We start from the raw sequence: 12,076 nt of genomic DNA, 5'->3' as shown, positions 1-12,076 counted from the left end.
GCATATTTCCTTCAGTGGGGGGTCTTTGGGCGGTAGTGGTACTCGTCATAAACTGGCCTTTATTGTATAATCCATGTTTAGAATTCATTTTCAGCACATACACTACATCTAACAATGCCCATGGCTATCATTAGTCAGAGATACAGTTGAAACCAGAAGTTTACATATACTATATAAAAAGACACATAGACATGTTTGTCTCAATATCTGACATGAAATCAGAATAAACTTTTCCCGTTTTAGGTCAATTAGGATTACCATAATTATTAATATTTGCCAAATGTCAGAATAATGAGGAAGAGAGACCAACAACTGAAAGACCAAACAAATTCCTGTAAGAAAAAGTAACAAAAATAAAGCCCTATGATTCACAAAACTGACGTTAAAATAAGGTAAGTAAAGACCCCATTTACATTGTATAAACGTCTGCCCATTTCAGCAGAACTGGTCTTCTATTCACCATGATTATTTGTCTTCCTTGACAAATTATATTAGGGTAGATAAGGATCAAGCAGCTGAACCAAATCATCTGACCTTTTTGTTCTTCAGGCAGATAAGCCACTGGCAACAACTTAAGGTCCGTTACTTGGCCATCCAGCGGCACAATATGACTGCTGATCGGTAACCTTTAACTGATCAGCGCATGTTTGAATGCCTGCTTACACAGGCAGACCAAAGCGAACGATGCAAACTGAGCAATCTACACTAGATTGCTCAATGAACATAGGCTGCCATGGTTCTTGGCAGTGTGAGTCTTGTTCTATACGCCACAGAGAATGATGATTTTTTTTGGCACTGCACAAAAGATCATTTCACCCAATGAATGAGCATTTTGTTCCTTCTTTAGGTGATCTGCGGCATATTTACACTGCAAGATAATCGTGAAATGGGCGTTTTTAACTACACCCCTTCAATATTATCTTATAATGTAAATACTCCTCTCTTCCCATAGAGAACATAAGAACTTTCATGTGTATGGGACAGTTGGGATTGAGAACTGTTGGCCAACAGCATACATGACTCAAGGATGGAAGGTATGGCTGCAAGGTAAAGGCCGACATATATGATAAGCTTTCTTATCGCTGGCGTTCTGCAGTACAAAGTGTGAAGCTCGTCATCCTCCGAGCATACATGAAATGCACTTGAATGAGCAGTTCAGAAGACATTCAGCTAGTCAAACCTTTAGGAAGAATATTGCAAACTACATTGGGGCGCTCTTTAGGGTTTCGGTGACAATACACTTAGCACCGTCAGTTGCTAACCATTTTTTTCATCCTGTCTAAAGATTGCCATGTTGACCCCTAAACATGCATACTTTCTTAAAGTCTTAAAGTCTTTTCTTCCTCCTCCCTAGAAGAGACCCTAGCACTGTGATGTACATGATTTGTGGAACCAATAACAGTTGTCAGGATCTGTCAAAAAATGATTTGGTTAAAATGACATCAAGTGTGATCAATTTTTATAGCAACATTTTAGGAACATTCTGGGAACACAGATTTTTTTTTCATAGTTCAGTGACTACTACTAGATTAGAATTTCAAACCTTGCCAACTTCTTTCCAAAGTATGCCAGTCTGTCATTGGTTGACAACAATATTTGCTTAATGTTAAACTTCACTTGCCAGATGATTATTTTAGTTGAATTCATCTGTTTTAAACTTTAGACTAATGTGCATGGTAACCATTGCTAACATAATAATGTATTTTAGGTCTAGTTACCTAGTGATGGCCTTACAGAGCGCAATACATTGGCCTTATGTACTAAGCAGGATGATCATCGGAGATTACATAGGGTGATGGGGAGTATATGTTACAATTCAAATAAAAAAAATACAACACAAAAACAATGATTTCACAAATCTTAAGATCTTTTGCCCTGTAGGAAAAATGAGATCCAGGTCTGAGAGTAGTGAGATTTGTAAATGATCACATTTAAAGGGAACCTGTCACTCGATTCATGCTGCCTGTGGCTTGGGCAGCATGAATGAAGCACTAGTTGCATGATTGCATCCAGATATGTAACATAGTAACAGTTAGCAAGGTCGAAAAAAAGACATTTGTCCATCCAGTACAGCCTATATTCCATCAGTATAAATCCCCAGATCTACCTCCTTCTAAAGAACTTAAATGCATTTCAAAGAGAACATAGTTTGCAGATCCAACCTGGAGCCATAGGCAGGGAAATTACTAATTCAGTACTGCCCCCTGTCATTTTTTTCCCTACATTTCTCTAGTTGAATTACAGGTTTCTCCCATGTGTATACATAAGGAAAGACATGTCTGTCACCTGGAGTAGCCGGCCAGGGGCAGCACCAGTCTGGTCATGTCTATTCCTATGGTCCCCAGTCGAATCTTCAAGCTAATTTTTCTCTGAAACACTAAAGAGTCGACCACTTTTAGAGTGGTCTGGGCAGCATGTATCGACTGACAGGTTCCCTTTAAGGAGGAAATGTCACTTGCTATAAATTATATATATATATATATATATATATATATATATTACTTGGTGTAAATGGTGCTGTTCTCCTTCTAAAGAACCTAAATGCATTTCAAAGAGAACATAGTTTGCAGATCCAACATGGAGCCATAGGGAGAGAAATTACTAATTTCTGAGATATTGCCCCTCTACCCTGAATGAAAATAAAGTCTTTTGGGGCAATGGTTCTTAACTCTTCTCTGTGGGGGGTCTCCTTGAGAACTATGCCCAGTTGGCTAAAAGAGTAGATTTATTTACAGAGAGGAGAAGGCCATATCTGAGGAATCGAGAGGCGTAGGAACAAAAAACAAAGCCACATTATGGACAACGGTGACATCTGTGCCAGGTAAAAAAAAGACTTCTTTATAGTAAGTGAGAGGTCCTCTTATCTGTGTGAGGCCTACTTACACTGGAAAACACTCCACGCAGAACTTTTTGTTGCATCTATCAGAGGCCTTAGTGGGCATTTCATGACACTGGGATGGAAACTACATCACAGAGAGAATTTCTGTATCAGGCACCTTCCTCTGCAATTGGCACAAACCAATGTATTAGATTTGCCTAAAATGGTGGTTTCACATATGGTGATGGTTAGAGTGCGGTGTAAATGGACGGCCGCCATAACAGATTCCTTTATAGGCAATAGGTCTAACTGCCAATGGTGGTGTCTGTCATGAGATAGATCCAGCAGTGCCACCATAGTTTGTGCTACTGCTACCTGCGACTGCGCAGAACAACGGAAAATGAAGAGCGCACATATCAACAGAGCCTAGCGGCACAACCACGATGTGTTCAGCCGCTGCAGCCATCTTTATTAGTATTTTGTTTTTTCTCTCTTGTGTTCTTTAATTTGAAGTCTAAAATCATTGTTATTGCGGTATTTTACAGACTTTCTTACCATTCCAAATGTAAAAGAATGAACTGCATTCCTACTTTGGGCTTTGCCATCTAAGCATTTCATGTTTCTTCTCTGTGCACCTCCTCCTCCTCCTCATTCCATTAGCTTATTTGATTTGGCCAGTGATGTCACTGATCTCAGCACTTTGCTGCTCTTTAGCAAACAATCTTTTTTTTTTTTCAGATTAAACAAGCCTGTCTTTCAAAGCACCGTCATGTTTGTTCTTACATTAAACACTAACTACAGATCCCGCGTCTCACATTACAGCTGCTTTTATTACTACAGAGGTCACGTATTTAAATCAAGTAGATATGGCTAATGTGAGCAAGACCCACTGAGTCTGCGTTCACACGTGTGACAAAAAAAATCATGGCAAAAATGTGTGGTTTTACATTGATTGCAGCAAAAAAAGTACAAGAAAGCAGCATAAGGCCTCCTTCGAATGTCCATTATTTTTTTTTTTTTTTTGTGTACCAAAAAAATCGGACCAATTATTCTAATCAAAGTTTCATCAGATTGTGGTATAAAAGTGTCATCAAATTTTTTCATACATGAAAAAAAAAAATCTCCAATGACCATCTGTGAAGTATCGGTCCCCATTCTGATGTTGTCTGAGTGCAATCCGATTTTTTTCACCGACCCATTGACTGGTATTGCTGATTTTGATTCAACTCTCGGATTAAAATCGAATTTGTTGCCGATATTTTCCGCTGACCACTAAGCCAGAGGAAAAATGGGACATGTGAATGACCCCATAGACCATCACAGGTGCTGTCTGTGAAAAATACAAATTGCAATTGTAAAAAGTCAGATATAGAAAATTGGACGTCTGAATAAAGCCTAAATCTTCCAACTTTTAGTTAGGGTTTAAAACTTGGGAAAATCATACCCCCCCCCCAAAAAAAATAAAAATAAAAATAAATAAATAAGTGGCATGACTAAGTTGAATAAACCCTCAATTAAGAATATGAAATTCAAATGTAGCAATAATGGAATTTGGAGTCTGGTAGTAACATTGAAACTAATGCACTGCAACCTGGACTATATGAAAATGAGCAATGTATAGAGTGTAAGCTCTAGCAGGCAGGGTCCTAACTTCTTTTGTGCTAGTCTATCATTTAGTAGGCTCATGTATATACCGGAAAAGTATATCTTTGTACTGTGTTAGTCAGTAGATAAAAGAAAAATATTAAAATATACCCTTTGCTCATGTCTATTACACTTGTTTTTATCTCATAGAATCATAGAATGGTAGAGTTGGAAGGGACCTCCAGGATCATCGTGTCCAACCCCCTGCTCAATGCTGGATTCACTAGACCATCTCAGACAGATGTCTGTGTAGCCTCTGTTTGAAGACTTCCATTGGAGGAAGTAGCAGCCTGTTCCACTCATTGATCACCATCGCTGTCTAGAAGTTTTTTTTTTCCTAATATCTAATCTGTATCTTCTCCCTTCCAGTTTCATTCCATTGCTTCTTGTGTTTTCATGTGCAAATGAGAAGAATGATCCCTCTACACTGTGACATCCCTTCAAATATTTGTACACTGCTATTAAGTCTCCTCTTAGCCATCTTTTTTGCAAGCTAAACATTCCCAGATCCTTGAATCATAGAATGGTAGAGTTGGAATGGACCTCCTGGGCGATCTGGTCCAACCCCTTGCTCAAAGCAGGATTCACTAAATCATCCCAGACAGATGTCTGTCCAGCCTCCGTTTGAAGACTTCCATGGAAGAAATTGCCACCTCTCGTGGCAGCCTGTTCCACTCATTGATCACCCTGTCAAAAAGTTTTTTTCTAATATCTAATCTGTCTCCTCCCATTCAGTTTCATCCCATTGCTTCTAGTCTTTCCTTGTGCAAATGAGAATAAAGATGATCCTTCTACAATGTGACAGCCCTTGAGATATCTGTAGACAGCTATTAAGTCTCCTCTCATTCTTCTTTTTGCAAGCTAAATATTCCCAAATCCTGTAACCGTTCCTCATAAGACAGGGTTTGCAGACCGGTCACCATTCTGGTCGCTCTTCTCTGAACCAGCTCCAAATCCTGTAACCTTTCCTTGTAGGACATAGTTTGCTGTCCGCTCACCATCCTGGTAGCACATCTCTGAACTTGCTCCAGTTTTTCAATGTCTTTTTTAAAATGTAAAATGTGTCCACAAATGGACACAGTATTCCAGATGAGGCCTGACCAAGGAGGCGTAGAGGGGAATAATTACTTCACGTGGTCTAGACTCTATGCTTCTCTTAATATATCCTAGAACTGTGTTTGCCTTTTTTGCTGCTGCATCACACTGTTAACTCATGTGCAGTCTATGATCTATTAGTATACCCAAGTCTTTTTCTCACGTGCTGTTGCTTAGTTCTATTCCTCTCATTCTATAGATGTAATTTTGTTTTTTTTCCCCAGATGTAGAATCTTGCATTTCTCCCTGTTAAACACCATTCTATTAGTCGCTACCCATTGTTCAAGCTTATTGAGATCCTTCTGAATCCTTTTTCTGTCTTTTTCTTAGTGCTAGCTATCCATCCTAGCTTTGTATCATTTGCAGCTTTGATCAGTTTACCTTCAGTTCCCTTATCTAGATAATTTATAAAAATGTTGAACAACTCTTGGGCCATGACCGAGCCTTTTGGTAACCCATTTGAAACACTTTTTGCAATTGTATGTGCAACCATTTATTACCACTCTTTGAGTACGATCACTGAGCCATTTATGAATCTAGCTAACTGTAGCCTTGTCAATCTCATACTTGGTCATATTTTCAATAAGGATAGAAATACTTTCTCAGATGCTTTGCTGAAGTCAAGATATTCTATATCTACCGCATTTCCATGATCCACACAGTCAGTGACTCCATCATAGAAGGAAATTAGATTAGTCTGGCGTGACTTGTTTGCTACAAACCCATGCTGGCTCTAGTTAATTACTGTATTCTTATCCAAGTACTTGATACATGCTGTTTAATAATTTGTTCAAATATCTTTCCTGGTATAGAAGTAAGGCTCACTGGCCTGTAATTTCCTGGCTCCGTTTTCTTTCCTATTATGAAGATAGGGACAACATTTGCCCTTCCCCAATCTTCAGGGACTTGTTTTCAGGATTTTTCAAAGATTCTGGCTAGTGGTTCTGCACTTTCCTCTGCTAGCTCTTTCAGTACCCTAGGATGTAATTCATCTGGACCAGGAGATTTAAATTCATTTAAACTAACTAAGTGTTCCCTCACCATCTCTCTGTTTATAGATAGTGTGGATTATTTTATAATAACACCGTGAAGTTCAGGTGATGCTGGAATTGGTTTCTTAGAGAACATAGATGTAAAATAGGAATTTAAACGTTCGGCCTTCTCAACATCATTTTTGACCACTTCACCCTTTTCATCCTGAAAAAATTCTACACCATCTTTAACTTTTCTTTTGATTTTAAGTCATGTTAGGACTTAAACCCTTTTTTCACTAGCACAATGCCTTGGAATAAGCAGTAATTAGCACATGATGTAATTGGGCGGCCTACTAGGAGAGCTGGTGAGTACCAACAAGTTCCTATTTAAGAAAGTTTATCATTCACTCTGTTTTAACCCTTCAGATACTGTAGTCAGTTGTGACCATGACATATAATTGATTTTCCTCCAATTTCTGATGTTGCTATGGAAGGCCATTGGGTGATTGCTTTTGTGCCCAACATATCATTATGCTGCACAATTACAGTTCTGGTCCTGAACAGCAGGCTTCTAGCACCTGCGTGTCACTATGGGCTTAGTATGTGGCAATGTATAGCCTAGAAATTAAAAATAATCAGTAGGTGCAGGTGCTGCAGTTGCCCCATGGACCCTCTAGCCTTTAGCCAATTTGATATGACGAATAGTACTAAAGACCCATTATAGTTGGGGAATCCTGTTGAAGATATTGCGTTAGCCCACGACCTTATTATAGTTACGCCACTGAAAATCATTAAAAGTCATGTAAGTAAAATGCATTTACCTGAAACAAAAATTCACAGTCTTCAACCTGAAAAGCTACGTCCTTTACACCATCTCCATGCTTGTTTAAATGCTGGCACATCTCTGGAGAATAATGAAGATAAAAGTGTCACATGCATAAGAAGTTTTTGAGCTTTTAGTATATATTACAAAATATTGTAAAAGCGGTTTATACTGTAAGTTCCAACTTCATCTCTAGTGGAACATCAGTCCTCCTACACGTATGTCATGCACGTGGAATCATACACGTAGAACGCATCTCTGCGAGTCCTTCTCACATTCCCTAAATTGGTGGTCAATTATCCGGTCCATGACTAGATTTTTAAAACCTACTGAAAACATGGATTACTCAGGATGGGGATTCTTAGATTGATTTGTATCAATGTTATTTCACTAAAAAGTAAGCATGTAATCTATCACGTTTATCAAGTATTAAATATTTTACATGCAGCTATTGATATACATTAATCCTTCAAATTGTAACCTCATTAGTACCGAAAATGTTACTCCTCTTTTTTAATTTTTGCAACATTTTTTCCTTCCCGTTTTCAACAGTAAAAAAATGCTGCACTTTACAGTACCAACAAAGTGAATGAGAATTCTGAAATCTCATATTGCTTATTTTACCCTTGTGGATTTGAACCAACAAAGGAATTTTTTTTACTTCTTAAAATTATTGAAAAAAAGGCAAGTAAAAAAGCATGAAACACGCGCATAAAACCAAGTCAAAAAGGCGTAAAAATCCCGCATATTTTTAGCACTGTTTTTCCTGCTCAAACTTTGATTTTTGGTGGAGAAAAATGTGCTGCAAATCCTGTACGTGTGTACATACCCTTAGGGCTTGTTCACACGTTGCGTTTGAACAAGCATTTTACAGTACCAACGTCGTGAATGATATTTCTGAAATCTCGTACACATGCTGCTTATTTTTCCCTTGGATATTTGAAGCAGCTCCAAATCTGAAGAATGTCAATTTTTTTAACCCATTCAAGTGAAAGGGGAAAAAACATCAAAAGGCGAGTCAAAAGCTCATGCACAAATTCAACAAAAATCCACAGATTTTTACCCTTTTCTTTTTTCCTGCCAACAGACATGTTTTTGGTGCCGTAATGTCTGCTGAAATACAATTTCTCCAAAACTATGTTCAGCAAGAATTCAATCATACCACAGTTTCCTGATTTACAAAACTGTTTTTGAAGCTACAAAGGTAATGCCACGTCTTGTACAACAATATAAATCTACTATCCATGAATCATCATGGGCTCAGACTCCAGAAATGTATTTGAATGGGATGCCAGACTCGGGGTATGGGGCATTCATGGATCTCAAACAGCCCCTTTAAGGTATCGACTAACCCAGACTGCACCTCTCTAATAAGTCTGTGAAGTCTATTCAAACGATACAAAGAATCATGTGTAAAATTGAAACACCACATATCGATATCTGATCTTTAATCAAACAGTATAGAAATATGACATAATTAAGCAAAAATAGTTAATACTTGAATTTAACCCCTTAGTGACGGAGCCAATTTGCAGCTTAATGACCAGGCCAATGGTTACAATTCTGACCACTGTCATTTTATGACGTTATAACTCTGGAACGCTTCCATGGATCCCGCTGATTCTAAAATTGTTTTTTAGTGACATATTGCACTTCACGATAGTGGTAAAATTTCTTCGATATGACTTGTGTTTATTTATGAAAATACGGAAATATGGCAAAAAATTTTAAATTTTGCAATTTTCAAACTTTTAATATTTATTCCCTTAAATCAGAGAGATATGTCACACAAAGTACGTAATAAATAACATTTTCCACATGTCCACTTTACGTCCGCACAATTTTAGAGACAATTTTTTTTGTTAGGACGTTATAAAGGATAAGGCTGTGTGCCCACATAAGCGTTTTTTTTTTTTGCGTTTTTTAAGCGTTTTTTCCATGCAAAAACGCTTAAATGCATACATTAAGCATCCCATTCTTATAATGCAGTCTGCAATTTTTGTGCACATGATGTGTTTTTTCTGCATAAAAAAACGCAGCATGTTCATTAATTTTGCGGTAAAAAATGCATTTCCAACTATATTCTGAGACTGGGGATGCTCCAGAAAAAAAACGCATAAAAAACATGCGGAAAAGACGTGTTTTTCCTGGGAAGGAGTCCGGTTTTTAGTCAGGAATTTTCTGCATACGTGGGTACATAGCCTAAAAGTTGACCAGCGATTTCTCATTTTTACAACAAAATTTACAAAACCATTTTGTTTAGGGATCACATCACACTTAAATGACAGAAAATACCCAAAAGTGACACCATTCTAAAAACTGCACCCCTCAAGGTGCTCAAAACCACATTCAAGAAGTTTATTAACCCTTCAGGTGCTTCACAGGAACTGAAGCAATGTGGAAGGAAAAAAATAACTTTTTTTTTTTTTACAAACATTTTACTTCAGAACAAATTTTTTTTTTATTTTCACAAGTGTAAAAAGAGAAATTGAGCAACAAAATTTGTTGTGCAATATCTCCTGAATACGGAGATACCACATATGTGGGTATAAACCACTGTTTGGGCGCACGGCAAGCTTGGAAGGGAAGGAGCGCCGTTTGACTTTTTCAATGCAGAATTGGCTGGAATTGAGATCGGACGCCATGTCGCATTTGGAGAGCCCCTGATGTGCCTAAGCAGTGGAAACCCCCCACAATTGACACTATTTTGGAAACTAGACCCCTTAAGGAACTTATATAGATGTGTGGTGAACACTTTGAACCCCAAAGCGCTTCACAGAAGTTTATAACGTAAAGCCATGAAAATAAAAAATCACATTTTTTTTCCACAAAAAATGATCTTTTCACCCCCAAAGTTTTACTTTCACAAGGGTAAGAGGAGAAATTGAAGCACAAAAGTTGTTGTGCAATTTGTCCCGAGTATGCTGATACCCCATATGTGGGGGAACCACTATTTGGGCACGTCAGGGCTCGAAAGGGAAGTAGTGACCTTTTGGAATGCAGACTTGATGTAATGGTCTGCGGGCATCATGTTGCGTTTGCAGAGCTCTTGATGTGCCTAAACAATAGAAACCCCCCAAAAGTGACCCCATTTTGGAAACTAGACCCCCCCCAAGGAGCTTATCTAGATATGTGGTGAGCACTTTGAACTTCCAAGTGCTTCACAGAAGTTTAGAATGCAGAGCCGTGAAAATAAAAAATAATTTTTTTTCCACAAAAATTATTTTTTAGGCCCCAATTTTTTATTTTCCCAAGGGTAACAGTAGAAATTAGACTACCAAACTTGTGGTGCAATTTGTCCTGAGTACGTTGATGCCCCAAATATGGGGGTAAACCACTGTTTGGGCGCACGGCAGAGCTCAGAAGGGAGGGAGCACCGTTTGACTTTTTGAGCGCAAAATTGGCTGGAATCAATGGTGGCGCCATGTCACGTTTGGAGACCCCCTGATGTACAGTGGAAATCCCCCAATTCTAACTCCATGCCTAACCCCAACACACCCCTAACCCTAATTCCAACACTAACCATAATCCTAATCACAACCCTGACCCCAACACACCCCTAACCCTAATCCCAACCATAACCATAGCCCTAATCACAAATATAACCCCAACCACTATCCCTAACCCCAATTCTAACCCTAATCCATACCTAACTTTAAGTTTTGCACTAAAATTAGACATTAAGTTCTCTATGTACTTTTCTTTAACTCTGCAATTGCATCACCCGATTGTTAAATAAGCACTTTGAATTCTAGTGTCTTCTCGACAAGAAATAGGGTAGCACACTCAGAGGACATTGGCTGTATTACACTATTACAACCTATGGATATTATACAGGGGTAAACGTTTTTCAGAACCCACTCTGTCAATGAAAAGGTTGAGCCTTTGGCCCTTGGTGCACTACATACTATTAAATTCTACATGGCCTTGGGTGTTGCTCACTGTCTTATGAGTGAACCTCTTGCAGACTACAAACATTCATAAGCTCAAGTGTATGCTTTGGCAGAAAGAATTTTCCAAGAAGCAGTCAGGCCTTTTAAATTACTTCCTACTCAAACCTTACTTGGTGTTTTTAGAAACCAGTGGAGCACTTTAGTCTGTAGAGAATATTATTTTTATGGATATAATAGCAAAATATTCCACATCCAGGATATATATTTCATATAAATAAATGCAATCAGGTCGTCTTTAAATAGTCTTACCTTGATTTCCTGGATTCAGCGGAGACTGAAAAATGAAAAGTATCTGTAGAAAGGAAGCAAAATAAAAATTAAATGATTAAAGCCACTCAGTCACAGGGGTATGGACCCAGTCTGGTTTGTTTAACTTCGCTGACATAATTATGAAGCACAAATTTTACATTCCTATGTTGAGATGAAAACAAAGTTCATAGAATCATAGAATCATAGAAACGTAGAGTTGGAAGGGACCTCCTGGGCCATCTGGTCCAACCCCCTGCTCAAAGCAGGATTCGCTAAATCATCCCAGTCAGATGTCTGTCCAGCCTCTGTTTGAAGACTTCCATTGAAGGAGAACTCACCACTTCTCGTGGCAGCCTGTTCCACTCATTGATCACTCTAACTGTCAAAAAGTTTTTTCTAATATCTAATCTGTGTCTCCTCCCATTCAGTTTCATCCCATTGCTTCTAGTCTTTCCTTGTGCAAATGAGAATAAAGTTGATCCTTCTACAATGTGACAGCCCTTTAGATATTTGTAGACAG

The 12,076-nt window shown here is 38.3% G+C and overlaps 1 protein-coding gene across 2 annotated transcripts in view; it reads right to left on the bottom strand.

Annotated features, from left to right (window-relative positions):
• The window catches only part of LOC141080531 (4-hydroxyphenylpyruvate dioxygenase), a 95,283-nt gene that overhangs the window by 47,736 nt on the left and 35,471 nt on the right, over positions 1 to 12,076 (bottom strand). For both annotated transcript variants that reach the window (XM_073565790.1, XM_073565791.1), the window contains exons 5-6: positions 11,557 to 11,599; positions 7,353 to 7,435 (exon numbers count right to left, since the gene is read on the bottom strand). In XM_073565790.1, coding sequence (XP_073421891.1) covers positions 7,353 to 7,435; positions 11,557 to 11,599 — 126 coding nt within the window. The remainder of the gene's footprint in view (positions 1 to 7,352; positions 7,436 to 11,556; positions 11,600 to 12,076) is intronic.

Source organism: Dendrobates tinctorius, unplaced genomic scaffold (genome assembly GCF_039654945.1).
Source record: "Dendrobates tinctorius isolate UK_male_01 unplaced genomic scaffold, ASM3965494v1 ptg000016l, whole genome shotgun sequence".
Taxonomy (NCBI): domain Eukaryota; kingdom Metazoa; phylum Chordata; class Amphibia; order Anura; family Dendrobatidae; genus Dendrobates; species Dendrobates tinctorius.
The sequence above is the reverse complement of the archived record's forward strand: the minus strand, read 5'-3'. Positions and strand labels throughout refer to the sequence as shown.